At 46.2% G+C, this 21,563-nt stretch overlaps 1 protein-coding gene across 1 annotated transcript in view; it reads left to right on the forward strand.

Moving 5' to 3' along the window:
• The window catches only part of CCDC174 (coiled-coil domain containing 174), a gene marked incomplete at its 5' end in the record, with an annotated part of 41,793 nt that extends 23,379 nt beyond the window's left edge, over positions 1-18,414 (forward strand). Inside the window, 3 exons of the mRNA XM_089667841.1 lie at positions 3,981-4,116; positions 7,136-7,270; positions 13,118-18,414. Of these exons, the coding sequence (XP_089523967.1) occupies positions 3,981-4,116; positions 7,136-7,270; positions 13,118-13,389 (543 nt within the window). The remainder of the gene's footprint in view (positions 1-3,980; positions 4,117-7,135; positions 7,271-13,117) is intronic.
• Between the last annotated feature and the right edge of the window lie 3,149 nt (positions 18,415-21,563).

Raw genomic sequence — 21,563 nt, forward strand, 5'->3', positions numbered from 1 at the left:
GGGGGGGGGGGGGGGTCAGCAGCCACAGCGACAGGTCTGGTTCGTGATGGGTTGGAGGATTAGGTAAGTATATCTCCGTTCTTCAATCCCCTAGACAGAAATGAGCAGTTGACCCTTGCAGTGTGGGCACAGCCTCGTTGCATGGGAAAACTTTTTTTTTGTTTTGCCAGGAGTTGGGCTTTAACTGCAGGCCGAAGCCACCTATGAATAAATTAATTATCTCCAAAGCCTTCTTAAATCATTTCTAATCTCCTTGTCCTGTAACTGATCCCCATGAGCAGAAATAATGTGACTGGTAATAGAGGCCAGAGCACAAAATTGATTATAGCAGCAACTCTTTTTAAATTTAAAGCTGAAGTTTAATTTCCCTGTATTTTTGTCTTCCCTGGTTTCTCCAAACCCCCCCAATAATGTACCGAAGACATTTTTAAATAAAGTTTTGCTATTTTTATTACACAACTTACGAATGAAAGCGGCAAACCAAAGAAAGTCAGGCTCGGGAGAAAAGGGGTTCTGGGCGTCCTCCAGCCGGAAAATAAGGTGGGCTCTATCTGAGTTGCTGCAGCTTTTAATGCACACTGTGAGAAACTCACAGTGTGTGGTGAAATCAGTGTAATCCTTTTTCAGCCTAGGAGAGGAGCCGGTACAACTATTCAAGACTAAAGGGAGGGCCGGAGTTCTCCTTTAAAGGGGCAGGAAGGTTATGATGGAGATGAGCATTGTCACAATGCAATCAACCATCCCTGAATGCCATGTCACAAATTCAAAATGAACATTTACAATGTTATCAGTTATGGTTGCACCGATACAGAATACTTGCACTCGTACTCCCGAAAAACCATACCTTTGCGGTATGTGATTTGAGCCCATAAAAAATGAATGGGCTCAAATCTTAGTGCAAAGAATTGCATATGATTTGAACAGGAATGCAGTTCCTGTCCAAATCTCATGCGGTTTCCCCCTCTGCTCTTGTGTGATCCCAGTAGACAGGAAAGCACTAAGAAGTGCAGAAATGGGCAAACAGTTTATCAATGTTATAACAACTCACGTGTTAAGGCCCCTGTCAGGGATGCGGGTGTGACCAGAAGTGTGTGGACTGACACAGGGAAACGTAGGCTTCAGATATAGTAAATAATATAATTTATTGAGACTAACAATACAAACATAAACGCAGTGCACCAAACCCCAAGCTAACACAAATACATACAACAAGGTGAAACAAACCCAAACCTAACTGATATAGATACACAGGTACATACACATATAGAGCACAACGTAGTCAGGCAGGCCGGGTCGATAACTATCGGGCAGGTAGGTACAGGAGGAGCAGGCGGAGAGAATGGTCAGGGTCACAAGCCAGGGATCAAACAGGAGAAGTCAGCAGAGGTCAGGATCAGGCAGGGTCGGCAACAAGTCAGGCAGAAACAGGAACAGGAATGCAGGTTACAAGATACAGGGGCCCATGGAAAAACACACCAAGGCCCTGACTGTGAATCTGGCCATTCCTTAAATACAACCCCTGCAATCAGCTTCAGGTGTTTTGGCTGACTGCAGGGGTGAGTCTCTGATTGCTGAGAGCACCCGCTGGCCAGCCCTGGTACTGCAGCCCACAAGGCAGGTGAGTCCCACCGTTATTGGCAAGTCCATTCCTGACAGCCCCATGTACACGGGAAACTTCTGAATGATGGAAACTGACTACTGGAAAACATAGGTTAAAAAATGTCTGTTTAGCCGCGTTTGTATAACGCGTTTAGAAGCGTTTGTGTTTAGAAGCGTTTTTTAAAGAGAAGCACAAGAGAACCTCCCAAATGCCCAGAATGCACTGACAAGTGGTAAATTATTAACTATTTCAGACTGTTTCAGAGAAATACAGAAAGTAGAAGCAGAGACAGCAGTATGTGTTGAGATTAGCTTAGGTGTGAGTTGCTCATTAACATTTCTTTTGTTTCCAAGGGTGGGAAAGGTGTCTGGTGGAGGGAGTCATTAAGGCCACTTGGCAGGGGGTCTTCATGAGGAATTTGAGATGTGAATGGTCATTAACATATCTTTTGTTTCCAAGGGTGGGAGAGGTCTGAGGTGTGAATGGTCATTAACGTATCTTTTGTTTCCAAGGGTGGGAGAGGTCTGAGGTGTGAATGGTCATTAACGTATCTTTTGTTTCCAAGGGTGGGAGAGGTCTGAGGTGTGAATTGGTCATTAACATATCTTTTGTTTCCAAGGGTGGGAGAGGTCTGAGGTGTGAATTGGTCCTTAACGTATCTTTTGTTTCCAAGGGTGGGAGAGGTCTGAGGTGTGAATTGGTCATTAACATATCTTTTGTTTCCAAGGGTGGGAGAGGTCTGAGGTGTGAATTGGTCATTAACATATCTTTTGTTTCCAAGGGTGGGAGAGGTCTGAGGTGTGAATTGGTCCTTAACGTATCTTTTGTTTCCAAGGGCAGCAGAGGTCTTAGGTGTGAATTGGTCATTAACGTATCTTTTGTTTCCAAGGGTAGGAGAGGTCTGAGGTATGAATGGTCATTAACGTATTTTTTCTTTCCAAGGGTGGGAGAGGTCTTAGGTGTGAATTGGTCATTAACGTATCTTTTGTTTCCAAGGGTGGGAGAGGTCTGAGGTGTGAATGGTCATTAACGTATCTTTTGTTTCCAAGGGTGGGAGAGGTCTGTGGTGTGAATTGGTCATTAACATATCTTTTGTTTCCAAGGGTGGGAGAGGTCTGAGGTGTGAATCGGTCATTACCACGTGTGACAAGCTTGGTAGGAACATCCTGTGTTCAGTGTTTTGTCCATCTGAGTAGCTTGAAAATGCTTTGCATGCATTTTTGATGATGAAAAAAGGCTCTGGACAGCATTGAGAACTGGAAGAGATAAAAAAAAATTGCAAACGCTTATAAATGTGTTTTGCCGCGTTTACAAGCATTTTGCATTTGAAATGCTGATAACATCGACTGCTGAACGCAAGTTTTCTGCATTCAAAAAACTGACCGTAAACTCAAATGTAAATGCAGACGTGTACACGGACACAGAGGAAAACAATAGGGAGAGTTCAGGGGCTGCTGAAAAAAACGCAGAAAAGCTCCTGAACGTCAGTTTGTCAGCTGCAGTTCACACGAGCTCTAAAAGTACAAAATATATCTAGCATGTCAAATCCAAAACCACGGCACTTTGTGGCGCTCACAGGGATGGAGGAAATGTATCGGTGGTCTGCCCCAAAGCTGACATCACTTCCACCCTATACCCATTGGGGTCCCGGAACTTCCTGCATCTCCTCCAGCCCTGTGAGCACCGTAAGCAGCCATGGTTTCGGATGTGACATGCAAGATATATTATGTACATATAAGTTGTTACCACATTCATCAACTGTTTGCCCATTCCTACACCCGTACACACGATGAACGATCGGCCGTTTTTTTTCGCCTGCTTGTCTCACATCGAAAGTGAAAAGGTTACTAAAGATACAAAAATTCTCCAATGAAAGAAAAGAATTTGGAAAGTGATGTCATGTATTGCGTTGTATTTGTATTTTCAGACGACTACTGTACTGATTAAACGAAAATCGTACTCTCTGGGCTTGTCCCTTCGGATATTGTCGTACGAATTGTCGTGATCGGCTCCCAAAAGCTGTGTACTAACGTTCCGATTATCGGACGATCGGTCCTCGTACGAAAATTTTCGTTCGATTTTTCTTCTAGTGTGTACGGGGCATTAGACAACGCCTGTCTTTATCGGGGGTCACACAGGAGCAGCGGGGCGAACCGCATGTGATTTGGACAGAAATGGCACTGCATTCTTGTTCAAATCGCATGCAATTTGAGCCCATTCATTTTGTATGGGCTCAAATCGCACCGAAAAGGTACTCAGTATCAGTAAGTACTTGACCGAAAGTATCGGTACTCGTATGTGCCGCTAAAAAAACAACGCAACCTTATCATCAAGTAGTTTGAAAAAAAAAAAAAAAAAACATTTTCTCTTCCTCTTGCAGACTGAAGATCAAAGGCTGAAGCGTGAGCGCCTAAAAGCAAAGCGCAAAGCAATGCTGGACGCGCGTCTTGCCAAACTGCGGCAGCGTAAAATGAAAAATGTGACAGAGGAAGGAGTGGAGCCGGAGGCAGCTCAGGGTGAGTGAGAAGAAATGATATTGTACAGCGCTGCGCAAACTGTTGGCGCTATATAAATACTGTATAATAATAATATTCTGGATATACAGAACTGTTCTTTGTCTGTCTTTTTTTTGTTTTTTTTTCCCATAATGCTTTGGGATAATTAAAGTATAACAGAAGTCAAAACTTTTTTGTTTCCGTTTTGGATAGAGTGGAGAGGGATTAGAACCCCTCTCAGGTGTTCATTGCTGACTGTGCCCCCATTAGGGAGATTCACCCTCTCCATGTGCCCTAGTTATCATTGTTGAATGAAAGTAAACAAATTGCCAAGTTTTGGGTTGTCCCCAGAAAAGTAATAGAGAGGAAATCTTGCAATTGGGATACTAGCTTTGGTGACCTGAGGAGCCCCAAGAGATTCTCCTAATTTTGCAGGGATTTCCCTTCACTTCCTGCTTTGCCTATGGGACAGGAAGTGAAGGTAAATCTCCCCAATGGGACAGATGGTAAAATAACTGACAGGGGTTATAACCCTCCATTACTACGTCCAAAATGGGGAAAAAAGGTTTGATTTAAGATCTATCTATTATCTATCTATCTATCTATTATCTATCTATTATCTATCTATTATCTATCTATCTATCTATTATCTATCTATTATCTATCTATTATCTATCTATCTATTATCTATCTATCTATCTATTATCTATCTATCTATTATCTATCTATTATCTATCTATTATCTATCTATCTATCTATTATCTATCTATCTATTATCTATCTATTATCTATCTATCTATCTATCTATCTATTATCTATCTATCTATTATCTATCTATCTATCTATTATCTATCTATCTATTATCTATCTATCTATCTATCTATTATCTATCTATCTATCTATCTATCTATTATCTATCTATCTATCTATCTATCTATTATCTATCTATCTATCTATCTATCTATCTATCTATCTATCTATCTATCTATTATCTATCTATTATCTATCTATCTATCTATCTATCTATCTATCTATCTATTATCTATCTATCTATCTATTATCTATCTATCTATCTATTATCTATCTATCTATCTATCTATCTATCTATCTATTATCTATCTATCTATCTATTATCTATCTATCTATTATCTATCTATCTATCTATCTATCTATCTATCTATCTATCTATCTATCTATCTATCTATCTATTATCTATCTATCTATCTATTATCTATCTATCATCTATCTATCTATCTATCTATCTATCTATCTATCTATCATCTATCTATCTATCTATCTATCTATTATCTATCTATCATCTATCTATCTATCTATTATCTATCTATCATCTATCTATCTATCTATTATCTATCTATTATCTATCTATCTATCTATCTATCTATCTATCTATCATCTATCTATCTATCTATCTATCTATCTATTATCTATCTATCTATCTATTATCTATCTATTATCTATCTATTATCTATCTATCTATCTATCTATTATCTATCTATCTATCTATTATCTATCTATCTATTATCTATCTATCTATCTATTATCTATCTATCTATTATCTATCTATTATCTATCTATTATCTATCTATTATCTATCTATCTATCTATCTATCTATCTATCTATCTATCTATCTATCTATTATCTATCTATCTATTATCTATCTATCTATCTATCTATCTATTATCTATCTATCTATCTATCTATTATCTATCTATTATCTATCTATTATCTATCTATCTATCTATCTATCTATCTATCTATCTATCTATCTATCTATCTATCTATCTATCTATTATCTATCTATTATCTATCTATTATCTATCTATCTATCTATCTATCTATCTATCTATCTATCTATCTATCTATCTATCTATTATCTATCTATCTATCTATCTATCTATTATCTATCTATCTATTATCTATCTATCTATTATCTATCTATTATCTATCTATCTATCTATTATCTATCTATCTATCTATTATCTATCTATCCATCATCTATCTATCTTATCTATCTACTTTAAACTGATTCTTTGATTGTTGCTAAAAGCAGGAGACGTATTCTTATCAGTCAGTCTGATGAGGATGGCATTGTGACCTGTATATGTCTTTTAACCCCCCTGGCGGTATTCCTGAGTAGCTCGGGGTGAAGTTTCAGCACCACAAGCGGTAACCCCCCCGAGCTACACTCGGGAATACACTGCAGCATTGCTCTGGTATCCCTCCAGCACTTACCTTGTCCTGCGCTCCCGCGATGTCCCTCCTGCAGTGTCCCCTGTAATGTCCTCCGACCGATGCCGGCATCTGTCTTCCGGGTTCCGTTCCCTGCGACGTCGGGACGTACGGGGGACGGAACTGGCGGGAAATTCAAAAATGTAAAAAATGTGACATACAGTAAATACACTAAAATCACATAGTATAACATTCCTGTATCAAACCATTTCACATACATTTTGTCCGGCGCCCTGCCTGCATTTTTACTGTTCTTTCTGCCTGGAAACTGAGAAACGTCCATGGCGTCCAAAAAGCGTCTCTTTAGGTCAGACGCGGTTTTAGACCGGCTAGAGAACAGCGATAGTAAATCAGAACCACTTGCAGAATTGAGTGATAATGATTGGTGGGGGAAATTCCTCATCAGACACTGAAAACGATTCTGCGACTGAGCTCAGCGATGTGCGAACTTGGCGCTCTATTTCACATTTCAGTGTTTTTTGGTTTGATTATATTATTGAATTAAATTTATTATTATTTTTTTTAATTATATTATAATTTATGATTTCATGTTTCAAATTTTATCCTCCCCGGGATGTTTACTAGACTCTTGTTCGGACAGATTTCAGTGAGTTATTCCTAAGAATTACAGGCCTACAATAAAAAAAATACATATTTCCATGGAAAAAAAGTACCGCTTTGAGCACAGAAATACTGACCTAATCAGACCGCTAGGGAGGTTAAGATATGTGTAGCTTTTTGTTTAATGTTTGTCAATGTACATATTTATTTCCTCTCTATGTGACACAGATGCTGAGGATGAACTGATTGGGCCGGAGCCAGAAGAGCCCCGTGAGCTGGAGAAGAAGGTGGAAGTTGTTGTACAGGAGAGAAGAGATACCAAACCTGGAGCCCCCCATGTCAGAGAGTGGGACAGAGGCAAAGGTAAGGCTTGCCTGTGTAGGATGATAGATTATGGAGGGTCTCCCATAGTTCCTCATTAAATAGGGGGCCACACTTTCCAATTTTACTTTTAAAGGTTAACTCTAAATGAAGAGATGTCCCATACCTGCTGAGTAACATCCTTAACTACTTCCAGTCCGGACACTCCCCCCCCCCCCCCCCTTCCAGTCCGGACACTTCCCCCCCCCCCCCCTTCCAGTCCGGACACTTCCCCCCCCCCCCCTTCCAGTCCGGACACTTCCCCCCCCTTCCAGTCCGGACACTTCCCCCCCCCCCCCCTTCCAGTCGGACACTTCCCCCCCCCCCCTTCCAGTCCGGACACTTCCCCCCCCCCCCCCCCTTCCAGTCCGGACACTTCCCCCCCCCCCTTCCAGTCCGGACACTTCCCCCCCCTTCCAGTCCGGACACTCCCCCCCCTTCCGGTCCGGACACTTCCCCCCCCTTCCGGTCCGGACACTTCCCCCCCCTTCCAGTCCGGACACTTCCCCCCCCCTTCCAGTCCGGACACTTCCCCCCCCTTCCAGTCCGGACACTTCCCCCCCCTTCCAGTCCGGACACTTCCCCCCCTTCCAGTCCGGACACTTCCCCCCCCTTTCCAGTCCGGACACTTTCCCCCCTTTCCAGTCCGGACACTTTCCCCCCCTTTCCAGTCCGGACACTTTCCCCCCCTTTCCAGTCCGGACACTTTCCCCCCTTTCCAGTCCGGACACTTTCCCCCCCTTTCCAGTCCGGACACTTTCCCCCCCTTTCCAGTCCGGACACTTTCCCCCCCTTTCCAGTCCGGACACTTTCCCCCCCTTTCAGTCCGGACACCCCCCCCCCCCTTTCCAGTCCGGACACCCCCCCCCCTTTCCAGTCCGGACACTCCCCCCCCCTTTCCAGTCGGACACTCCCCCCCCCTTTCCAGTCCGGACACTCCCCCCCCCTTTCCAGTCCGGACACTCCCCCCCCCTTTCCAGTCCGGACACTCCCCCCCCTTTCCAGTCCGGACACTCCCCCCCCCTTTCCAGTCCGGACACTCCCCCCCTTTCCAGTCCGGACACTCCCCCCCCTTTCCAGTCCGGACACTCCCCCCCCCTTTCCAGTCCGGACACTCCCCCCCCTTTCCAGTCCGGACACTCCCCCCCCTTTCCAGTCCGGACACTCCCCCCCCTTTCCAGTCCGGACACTCCCCCCCCCTTTCCAGTCCGGACACTCCCCCCCCTTTCCAGTCCGGACACTCCCCCCCCCCCCCTTTCCAGTCCGGACACTCCCCCCCCCCCCCCCTTTCCAGTCCGGACACTCCCCCCCCCCCCCCTTTCCAGTCCGGACACTCCCCCCCCCCCCCCCTTTCCAGTCCGGACACTCCCCCCCCCCCCCCCCCCTTTCCAGTCCGGACACCCCCCCCCCCTTTCCAGTCCGGACACTCCCCCCCCCCCCCCTTTCCAGTCCGGACACTCCCCCCCCCCCCCCCCTTTCCAGTCCGGACACTTCCCCCCCCTTTCCAGTCCGGACACTTCCCCCCCCTTTCCAGTCCGGACACTTCCCCCCCCTTTCCAGTCCGGACACTTCCCCCCCCTTTCCAGTCCGGACACTTCCCCCCCCCTTTCCAGTCCGGACACTTTCCCCCCCCCTTTCCAGTCCGGACACTTCCCCCCCCTTTCCAGTCCGGACACTCCCCCCCCCCCCCCCCCCCCCTTTCCAGTCCGGACACTCCCCCCCCCCCCCCCCTTTCCAGTCCGGACACTTCCCCCCCCTTTCCAGTCCGGACACTTCCCCCCCCTTTCCAGTCCGGACACTTTCCCCCCCCCTTTCCAGTCCAGACACTTCCCCCCCCTTTCCAGTCCGGACACTCCCCCCCCCCCCCCCCCCCCTTTCCAGTCCGGACACTCCCCCCCCCTTTCCAGTCCGGACACTCCCCCCCCTTTCCAGTCCGGACACTCCCCCCCCCCCCCCCTTTCCAGTCCGGACACTCCCCCCCCCCCCCCCCCCTTTCCAGTCCGGACACTCCCCCCCCCCCCCCCTTTCCAGTCCGGACACTCCCCCCCCTTTCCAGTCCGGACACTCCCCCCCCTTTCCAGTCCGGACACTCCCCCCCCCTTTCCAGTCCGGACACTCCCCCCCCCTTTCCCGTCCGGACACTCCCCCCCCCCTTTCCAGTCCGGACACTTCCCCCCCCCTTTCCAGTCCGGACACTTCCCCCCCCTTTCCAGTCCGGACACTTCCCCCCCCTTTCCAGTTTGGACACTCCCCCCCCCTTTCCAGTCCGGACACTCCCCCCCCCTTTCCAGTCCGGACACTCCCCCCCCTTTCCAGTCCGGACACTTTCACCCCCTTCCTGTCCAGGCCAGCTTTCCGCGCTATCACACTTTGAATGACAATTGCGCGGTCATGCAACACTGTACCCGTATGAATTTTTCAACATTTTTTTGAGAGATAAAACTTTATTTTGGTGGTATTTATTCACCACTGGGATTTTTATTTTTTTGCTATATAAATGAAAAAGTCCAAACATTTTGAAAAAAAGTGTTTTATTAAATTTTGCAAATAATCTTTCTTCATAAATCTTGGCCAAAATGTATTCATCTATCCTTTTTAATAAATAAAAAAAAACAAAAACCCAAATTTGTTTATAATCAAAAATTATAATTTTTCAAAATAGTTTTTTACATTTTTATTTTATTTTTTTCTAATATTTGTTTTTTTTAACATACTGTCACCCTAGCAATACAGTGTCACCATGGTGACACTGTACTAGTTGTGGGGGGTGATGAAGATTTTTTTTTTAGTTTTTTTACACTGATTGCTTTTACACCCATAAAGGCTGTAAAAGCAATCATTTCTCCTTCTCTTTGGCTGCATTCCTGCAGCCATTGAGAAAGACTGTGCGAGCTGCGATTGGTCACAGCTTGTCACATGGTACAAGGCTGTTGTGAATAGCCCTGTACCATGTGACCTCTGTGATCATTCACAGATTTCACAAGTAGTAAGCAATGATGCCAGGAAGTGACATCTTGTTTACTACTATTCATGTAAAGCAATCATTTCTCCTTCTCTCTGGCTGCATTCTTGCAGCCATTGAGAAATACTGTGCGAGCTGTGATTGGTCACAGCTTGTCACATGGTACAAGGCTGTTGTGAATAGCCCCGTACCATGTGAACTCTGTAATCATTCACAGATTTCACAAGTAGTAAGCAATGATGCCAGGAAGTGACATCTTTTTTACTACTATTCATGTGATCACTGATTGGCCAATCAGGGATCACTTGAATCGGGACCTCACACAGACAACGTACAACGATCGGTGCACCGGATCGCGGTGCGCGTGCTCAGGGAGCGTGCACAAGCAGGTAGCGGGGAAGATGTTTATAAATGGCCACCTGCCCCTGCACTGCTCCCGTCTGGCCGTTTCTATACATGGGCTGGACGGGAAGTGGTTAAAAAACTTAATTAAAAATTGCTGTAACCTCCATTGCCCAGCCCACATGTGCAAATGCACGCCAAGTGTAAACATATGTGAATTGCGGTCACACCATACATATGATGTATCGCCATGAACGTCAGAGTGAGAGCAATAATTCTAGCACAGGAGCTCCTGGTTAACTCTAAACTGATGAGCTGTAAAAGTTTTTAAAGCGTCACCTGTGGAGATTTTTGGGTACTGTAGGTTTGTGCGATATCACGGGCGCACACAATTTTAAGACTTGGCATGTTTGGTATCTATTTACTCGACGCAACCCCATCTTTTATATTTTACCCCCAAAAATTAGTATTATATTGTGGCAGGGTTGCGCAAAATGACGTATATACACGTGATTTTGTATTTCCGGGTAGGGGGGCGCAAGCCGCCATTGGCAGCTTCAGCTGTCGGTCATCGGGTCCCTGCTGGAGATTCCCTGCTGTCACCCGGCGATCGCTGAGGAACACTGATGAAGGAGAGGTCTGTATGGAAACAACTAAGATCTCTCCTCTGTCAGCTCCAGCACGCTGCTTTGTATTGCTCTGCATAGCTGAGCAATGCAAAGCAGCATGCATACATAGTAAAACACGCACAGCACACAGTTAACCATTTGATTGCTCCAGATCTTAACCCCTTCCTGCCCAGTGCCGTTAGTGCAGTGTCAGTGCTTTTTTTTTAGGACTGATCACTGTATTAGTGTCACTGGGGATGTCAGTGACAGTTCCCGGAAGTGGCAGAATGCCCGTCACAGTCCCGCTATAAGTCGCAGAGTAAAAGTACACAGAGCATGCAAAAGCAATTATTTTAGTAAATACTATAAACTGCTAAATCCCTTTTCTCATCATCAGTATATAACAGTCTTGTGACTTTTATCAGTGTCCAGCAGAGCACTGGTTAATCTTTTAGGAGGAGTTTTTGTTCTCCTCTGACTGTCCTGTGAGGCTGCATGACCCCTGAAGAAAGGAAAACAAAGAAACATGGCGCCTCTAAGTGTGTACTGTGAAGGTATTTAATAAAAAGATAAGTAGTAACTCACATCTTAGAATTTAAAAACAGGCTCGTGGGTGAGAGGGTGAGACGTCTGTAGCCAGATGTTGTTGTGTGTCTGATCCAGAGAGGAGATCAATGGAGTCCGTCAGCAGGTGGTGCTGTGCATGTGCAACATGGATGGTAAGCCTGGTGGAATCTCCGAGGTGTCTGCCAGCAGATGGTGCCGTGCATATGCAGCATAGATGGTGGAGCTTAAAGAGCGCGCCTGAGCTCATCTCGTCCTGCACATGCTCAGAAATGCATCGCATTTTGATGACGTCAGACGCCACATGTGTTGATCCCGGACATATTGGAGACTCTGCCAGGCTTCACCATCGATGCTGCATATGCACGGCACCATCTGCTGGCAGACACCTTGGAGATTCCACCAGGCTTACCATCCATGTTGCACATGCACAGCACAACCTGCTGACGGACTCAATCGATCTCCTCTCTGGATCAGACACACAACAACATCTGGCTACGGACGTCTCACCCTCTCACCCACGAGCCTGTTTTTAAATTCTAAGATGTGAGTTACTACTTATCTTTTTCTTAAATTTCATGGATGGTGGAGCCTGGCAGAGTCTCCAAGATGTCCGGGATCAGCACATGTGGCGTCTGACGTCATCAAAATGTGACGCATTTCTGAGCATGTGCAGGACGAGATGAGTCCAGGCGCGCTCTTTAAGCTCCACCATCTATGCTGCATATGCACGGCACCATCTGCTGGCAGACACCTTGGAGATTCCACCAGGCTTACCATCATTTTATTAAATACCTTCACAGTACACACTTAGAGGCGCCGTGTTTCTTTGTTTTCCCTTCTGTAGAGTTATGCTTCGCTCCTACGCAGCTTGCCCTTAGTGCTTACTGGACTACCTTCACCCCTGCCCATTTGGAACTCCACAAACATACATGGACTGCCACACCATGCGCCTGTTAGCCCTTTTGCATGACCCCTGACCCTCTGTCTGGACAGCGCTGATTGACCCTTGGCCAATCTCATGCACCCTCCCAATTAAAAAAAACTCTCTAGCAATACACACCAAACTGAGCATGTGCAGACTTGCCACTGCTGATCTGTACTATGGCAGATGGATTGGGGGCAGTAGAAGAAGGGGAGGATTATAGTAGACAGAATCAAACTGCCTTTTTACACAATGCGGGGGATTAACCCCTTAGGTCCCACAGTGAGTATAACCAGCATGCTTTACTGCATCTACAGACTGATTGTACTGTTGTGGGTTTGGTAATACTTTAAGCGCCGTTCGATGGGGGTGAAAGGAGTAATATATAATCTCCAGCAGTCTGGTCTGTTTTTATTGTGACGTCAACACTATCTGCTCTTTTGTCGCAGAGTTCACATTCGGCCGCTGGTCCAAAATCTGTGATGACCTGAGGGATGAACGCGATCCCGAGTTTGCACCGCCGTCCGTCTACGCTGCAAAGCGAAAGTCAAGGAAACGAAAGAAGAGAAAGCGGAAGCAGGCAGGACCTTCTAAAGACCCGTCACAATCGGGACCAGAACACAACCAGCATGCACAGGAAGCACCAGGACCCAACAAGCCCACAAAGCCGGATGAGCGGAGTCTGGATGAAATGTTGTCTTATTACAGGAAAGTTACCTGATCCTACAGCACTGTGCAGAGATAAGGGGAAGGGGTTCTTTACTCTCCAGCAGTATGTCCCAAATGTCAGTTGGCCTCCTGTCACCATCACTGCTTCAGCTGTGTCTCAGGACTGACTGCTATGCAGTTAATATTTGGAGTGGAGTCTTTCAGGGCTGGAGGTACCCCTTGTCAACCCCACTGCAGCTGTATTCACTGGCTGTGAATTCTAATGATAGCTGTTGATCTCTGCGCAGTCTCTTCGGTTACTGGGGATGGGGGGGGGGATTTACTAAAACTGGTGCAGTTTTGCATGGTAGCCAATTGGCTTCTAACTTCAATTTGTTCCATTAAAGTGTTACTAAACCCCGGACCCGGCATTTACTATATCCGCTCTCCCCGGACCCTGCATTCACTATATCCGCTCTCCCCGGACCCCGCATTCACTATATCCGCTCTCCCCGGACCCCGCATTCACTATATCCGCTCTCCCCGGACCCCGCATTCACTATATCCGCTCTCCCCGGACCCCGCATTCACTATATCCGCTCTCCCCGGACCCGGCATTCACTATATCTGCTCTCCCCGGACCCCGCATTCACTATATCCGCTCTCCCCGGACCCCGCATTCACTATATCTGTACTCCCCGGACCCCGCATTCACTATATCTGCTCTCCCCGGACCCTGCATTCACTATTTCCGCTCTCCCCGGACCCTGCATTCACTATATCCGCTCTCCCCGGACCCCGCATTCACTATATCCGCTCTCCCCGGACCCTGCATTCACTATATCCGCTCTCCCCGGACCCCGCATTCACTATATCCGCTCTCCCCGGACCCCGCATTCACTATATCCGCTCTCCCCGGACCCCGCATTCACTATATCTGTACTCCCCGGACCCTGCATTCACTATTTCCGCTTTCCCCGGACCCCGCATTCACTATATCTGGTCTCTGGACCCCGCATTCACTATATCCGGTCTCTGGACCCTGCATTCACTATATCCGGTCTCTGGACCCTGCATTCACTATATCCGGTCTCTGGACCCTGCATTCACTATATCCGGTCTCTGGACCCTGCATTCACTATATCCGGTCTCTGGACCCTGCATTCACTATATCCGGTCTCTGGACCCTGCATTCACTATATCTGATCTCCCCGGACCCTGCATTCACTATATCCGCTCTCCCCGGACCCTGCATTCACTATATCTGGTCTCCCCGGACCCTGCATTCACTATATCCGCTCTCCCCGGACCCCGCATTCACTATATCTGGTCTCCCCGGACCCTGCATTCACTATATCTGGTCTCCCCGGACCCTGCATTCACTATATCTGGTCTCCCTAGACCCTGCATTCACTATATCCGCTCTCCCCGGATCCTTCATTCACTATACCCGCTCTCCCTGGACCCCGCATTCACTATATCTGGTCTCCCCATACCCTGCATTCACTATATCCGCTCTCCCCGGACCCTGCATTCACTATATCCGCTCTCCTCGGACCCTACATTCACTATATCCGCTCTCCCCGGACCCTGCATTCACTATATCTGTACTCCCTGGACCCCGCATTCACTATATCTGCTCTCCCCGGACCCCGCATTCACTATATCCGCTCTCCCCGGACCCCGCATTCACTATATCCGCTCTCCCCGGACCCCGCATTCACTATATCTGGTCTCCCCGGACCCCGCATTCACTATATCCGCTCTCCCCGGACCCCGCATTCACTATATCCGCTCTCCCCGGACCCCGCATTCACTATATCCGCTCTCCCCGGACCCCGCATTCACTATATCCGCTCTCCCCGGACCCCGCATTCACTATATCCGCTCTCCCCGGACCCCGCATTCACTATATCCGCTCTCCCCGGACCCCGCATTCACTATATCCGCTCTCCCCGGACCCCGCATTCACTATGTCCGCTCTCCCCGGACCCTGCATTCACTATATCCGCTCTCCCCGGACCCCGCATTCACTATATCCGGTCTCCCCGGACCCCGCATTCACTATATCCGGTCTCTGGACCCTGCATTCACTATATCCGGTCTCTGGACCCTGCATTCACTATATCCGGTCTCTGGACCCTGCATTCACTATATCCACTGGTTTTTGATGTGCTTTGCTCTTAAAATCTGTCTAGCAACAAGAAAAAAAATGACCAAACCCCCTCCCAAAATGCATCAAAAACGTAATGCAGAAAAGGGTCAAACACAACCTGCACAGGAGTGAACCTAGCCTGCTTTGTGTGAATTTAGCACGGTGTACAGCAGGGGGCAGCAGTGTGTAATAAATGGTCTAAGTAGTTGCAAGTCAGGATTCGGATGGCAGAAGGAAAGGCTGGAAAGTGGAGTTCCAGCTGGAAAAAAAAAAAAGTCAGCAGCTACAAAAACTGTAGCTGCTGACTATTAAAATACAGCCACTTACCTGTCCCTCGATCCCGCGGTGTGCTCACAACCGCTGGCTTCACCCGCCGCCTTCTCTCCTCGGTGCCGGCATCTTCAGTGTGGCCACACGGCTGTGACAGCTTGCGGTTTCACAGCCGGGTGCCCACTGCGCATGCGCGAGAAGCGGTGCGCTTTGTGAATGGCCGTGTAGTTTTCTGGGACTTGTCACGTGTCCCAGAAGACTACGGGGAGGGAGGACAACTTCCGCTTCCGATCGCCTAGGTGATCGCAGCAGAAGTGGGAGCGGGTACCTGTCAAATTTGGGTACCCGCCCCCCAAAGGTGCCAATCCTTAATAGGGAGTGGGGGACAAAGCACTAAAGCGGAACTTCCCATTTTGGGTGGAACTCTGTTTTAAGTCACCGGTCACACCGCTGCGAAATAAAACTGCGCAATTTCAGGTGTGATTTCTGAAGACTTTATTGCTACTTGTGAAGATTTTCAACGATTTCTTGCAATTTGCACCGCGATTTCCATTCTATTCTATGTATGTGAAATCGCAACAAAACTGCAGGAAAAGTGATGCGAGAACTACTTTAGAAATCACGCCGCAGCAAATCACACGTGTTAAGACACTGACATTCATTAGATGCAATTTCTATTCACAAATCGCGCCTGAAATGGCACTTAATCTTGTAGGGGGAGCTTTCATTCTCCTCTGACTGTCCTATGAGGCTGCATGACCACTGAACCTCTGTTTGGATAGTGCTGATTGGCCCTCTGCTGATCACTTGCAAAATCCCCCCCCCCCTTCCCAAATAATAAAAAACCTCTAGCAAATCACACCAAACTGAGCCTGTGCGGAGTGTTTCCTAGGGCTCAGTGCTCTCAGCAGATTGGGGATAGTAGAAGAAGGGGAGGATCAGAGAAGACAGGATCAAACATCCTTTTTACACAATGCAGAGCATTAACCCCTTAGGTCCCACAGTGAGTATAACCAGCATGCTTTACTGCATCTACAGACTGATTGTACTGCTGGGGGTTTAGGAACACTTTAATGTTACCTACAGGTAAGCATTATTATAAAAAATTAGGGAGGTAGAATTATTAAAGAAGAGTTTACTACCACTTTAAGGGCCGGTTCACACTCCATGCGTTTCAGTTAATTTTTTTTTGCATCCAAAACGCACAGAAAGTAGTTGATAGGGTGGTCAATATCATAGTTCACATCAGTGCTTGCAGTTCCAGTGCGTTCCGGATGCAGAAGAAAAAAGAACAGGCTGCATTTTTCCTGCACAGAACTGTACTGAACGGTAAAACGCACAGATCCCTATTTAAATTGAAGAAAAAGAGAGGGGGGGGGGGAAATTACCTGTAATGCATAAAAAACGCACTGCAACATGTCAAAAACGCATACAAAATGCACCGGAATGCATCAAACGCGCACATGCAAAAACGGATTCGAAGCGCATCTGGACTGCGTTTCTATAGTGTGAACATGAATGGGGGTGACTTTATACTTCTAAATCAGCTGCTGAGCTGCTGCACTTGCAGGGCTTTAATGAGGAATATGGCGGGGTCTGCATCTATCTAGACATCCCTCTTCCGCCTGGCAGTACAAGGGTCGTTGGTTCCAATCCCAACCACGGCACCACCTGTACCTATACCAAGATGGCTGCCTCCATACATGCACAGAACAGCACAAGGCATGAGAAGTCGGCATAGGATAAAATATCGGTTGCAGGGCGACCATAGGCAATATTGGGGAATGGCACCAGCAGGGTGCTACAGACCGGGCAAGTGAACAGGCAGCTTTGGCATTAATGGAGTTCACCAGCCAAACAAAAATTAGCAGCAAGAACATGTAACCGAGTCTAGGAACTATATTCACTTGGGGCAGCACAGCAGCTAAATGGTTAGCACTTCCGCCTGGCAGTACTCGGGTCGTCTGTTTGAATCCCAACCACAGCACCACCTGCCTGGAGTTTGCATGTTCTCCCTGTGCCTGCGTGGGTTTCCTCCGGGTACTCCGGTTTCCTTCCACACTCCGAAGACATGCTGGTAGGTGAATTGGCTCCTGTCTAAATTGTCCCTAGTATGTGTATGTATGAATGGGAGTTAGGGACCTTAGATCGTACGCCCCTTGAGGGTTAGGGACCTTAGATTGTACGCCCCTTGAGGGTTAGGGACCTTAGACTGTACGCCCCTTGAGGGTTAGGGACCTTAGATTGTACGCCCCTCGAGGGTTAGGGACCTTAGATTGTACGCCCCTCGAGGGTTAGGGACCTTAGATTGTACGCCCCTCGAGGGTTAGGGACCTTAGACTGTACGCCCCTCGAGGGTTAGGGACCTTAGATTGTACGCCCCTTGAGGGTTAGGGACCTTAGATCGTACGCCCCTTGAGGGTTAGGGACCTTAGATTGTACGCCCCTTGAGGGTTAGGGACCTTAGATTGTACGCCCCTTGAGGGTTAGGGACCTTAGATCGTACGCCCCTTGAGGGTTAGGGACCTTAGATTGTACGCCCCTTGAGGGTTAGGGACCTTAGATCGTACGCCCCTTGAGGGTTAGGGACTGATGTGAATGTACAATATATATGTAAAGTGCTGTGTAAATTAAAGGCGATATATAAGTACCTGAAATAAATAATAGACGTGATTTCTCTTTAGTAGTATCTCACCAAAAAAATGACATTTTTGTTGCAGGGGATGCCCAAATCTGGTTGAATGTAAGGTTGGCCATACACTATACATTTTCTGTCCGATTTCCTTTAGATTTACCTTCAACTATGTAGTACAAAGGCCTGCCTCATTGGATACAACTGAAAATGTTGTTTGGGTTGGACCTCCTATTATATGGTTTTTGGTAAATCTAAAGCTGAATTCTCAAGAAAATTGTATAATGTATGGCCAGCCTTAGTGCAAACTTCTGGGAAAATCAGTGAGCCAATCACACAAGCAGGAAATGACATTTTGGGGAGGGAGGGGGGGGGGGTGCGGCGCTCTGTACACCATCTGCGTCCAGAATGTCTCAAGGTTGCCATATTGCATTTTACAGAACTTTACAGCACTGCACATTGAAAATGATGAATCATGTTTATGAACATCCCATTACAATACAACTTATGTAGTTAGTTTGGCTGAAAACAGACAAAAGTCCATCCAGTTCAACCATAAAAAAAAAAAAAAAAAGTTATAATCCTCCACCCACAGTTGATCCAGAGGAAGCCGAAAACCCAGCAAATCACGATCCAATCTGCTCTTGCAGGGGAAACAAATTCCTGATCCCCCGAGAAGCAATCGGATATTCCCTGGATCAACGTCCCTATAAATGTTATATCCAGTTATATTCTGTGTATCCAAGAAAGGATCCAGGACTTTTTTAAAGACTTGTGTTGCAATTGTTTATGCTGTATTTTTTTTTTCTCCACAAAACTTTATTGATGTTTTATGATGAAGAAAAAGAAATCCAGTGCCAGTGATATCCTGATCCTCAGGAATCCCCCAATCAGCAAATATTCCAGAATTGTCATCATCTTTGTCCTTCAGCCTCCAGAATAAAGAATTTTCTCCACCCGAGTCTGACAATTCATGATACATAATAATACAAACTGACACCAACTGACATAGACTGATATATAGTTACATAGTTAGTCTGGCTGAAAAAAGACAAAAGTCCATCCAGTTCAACCATAAAAAAAAACTTTTATTGGTGTTTTATGATGAAGAAAAAGAAATCCAGTGCCAGTGATAGCTCGATCCTCAGGACTCCCCCAATCAGGAAATATTACAGAATTGTCATCATCTTTGTCCTTCAGCCTCCAGAATAAAGAATTTTTCTCCACCTGAGTCTGACAATTCATAATGCATAATAATACAAACTGATACTGACATAGACTGATACATACTGACATAGACTGATACGCACTGACATACACTGATACATACTGACATAGACTGATACGCACTGACATACACTGATACATACTGACATAGACTGATACGCACTGACATAGACTGATACATACTGACATAGACTGATACGCACTGACATAGACTGATACATACTGACATAGACTGATACATACTGACATAGACTGATACGTACTGACATAGACTGATACATACTGACATACACTGATACATACTGACATACACTGATACGCACTGACATAGACTGATACATACTGACATAGACTGATACATACTGACATACACTGATACGCACTGACATAGACTGATACATACTGACATAGACTGATATGCACTGACATACACTGATACATAATGGCATAGACTGATACATACTGACATACACTGATACATACTGCCATAGACTGATACATACTGACATACACTGATACATACTGCCATAGACTGATACATACTGTCATACACTGATACGTACTGACATAGACTGATACGTACTGACGTAGACTGATACGTACTGACATAGACTGATACATAATGGCATAGACTGATACGTACTGACATACACTGATACATACTGACATAGACTGATACATACTGACATACACTGATACATACTGGCATATACTGACATACACTGATACATACAGACATAGACTGATACATACTGACATACACTGATACATACTGGCATAGACTGATACATACTGACATAGACTGATACTGACATAGACTGATACATACTGACATAGACTGATACATATGGACATATACTGATAGACACTGATACATAGTTAGTCTGGCTGAAAAAAGACAAAAGTCCATCCAGTTCAACCATTAAACAAAAAAAAAGTGGAGTTACCCTTTAAATCCTGTACAACCAAGCATCAACACCATGTGATATGTCGGGGGGTTGCCAAAATGTTTATACAATCCGATAGAGGACGATGAGAAATGGCGATGGATATTCCGCTTAAATGCACCCAAAGGTGGAATTACTTTCTAGACGAAGTGGAATTGCTATCCTTGCATGTTTTAGCTTGCATTAAAAAAAAATAATTGTCTCACAAGCCCAACTCATTAAAATATAAGTCGCCCCCCCCCCCCCCCCCGGAGATCCCCACCACCTTATCCCGCGTCCTGCGCCGTACCGCGCTCTTCTTTCTTTTCCCCGAGGAGACCCTTTTAAAGCCGTCCCAGAGGCTTCATTGCCCTTTTTGCTGAGCGCTTGCGATGTGCTTAGCACACAGCCCCCCGGTCCCTGGTGCCCCCTCTCATCTCATTGTCTGCGACTTATTCCAAATATTTATACTGCATGCGCACTTTTATGAAGCGTCGGCCTCTCAATTAGAATCCTTTATTACCCCGAAGACGCTCGGTTCCGAAGCGAGCTGCAAATTCCAGCAACGCTAAGGGGGGTAATGAGACCATTTTTCACGGCGTTGACACCCTTTTGTCACAGCGAGCACTCGGGATGCTGACTTAACAGGCTCTGTAAAGCGAGGGGATGGCGCTAATGTGCTCCAGTTTCGGGAACGAACGCATAAAAGAGAGCTTTTTCACACTCCCGACACCGCTACGGCGTTTTGATAATTGTGACATTCAGAGGCCACTGGGACCTATTGATGTCTTAAAATGAACATGGCGTGAAACAAAATGAAATTGTAAGTGAAATCTATGCTGACCACTTTGTAAAGTGACTGAAATGCGGTTAAAAAAACAAAACAAAAAAAAAACAGTTCGGCTTCCGAAGAATGCAAAGCTGCTAAAACTGGCCAGTTCCAGAAGACATCTTGGTGTATATATAGTTACATAGTTAGTCTGGCTGAAAAAAGACAAAAGTTCAACAATAAAAAAAACATTAAAAAAAAACAAACT

The sequence above is a fragment of the Staurois parvus genome, unplaced genomic scaffold, assembly GCF_062004578.1.
Source record: "Staurois parvus isolate SC_StPar_1 unplaced genomic scaffold, SC_StPar_1.0 ptg003604l, whole genome shotgun sequence".
Taxonomy (NCBI): domain Eukaryota; kingdom Metazoa; phylum Chordata; class Amphibia; order Anura; family Ranidae; genus Staurois; species Staurois parvus.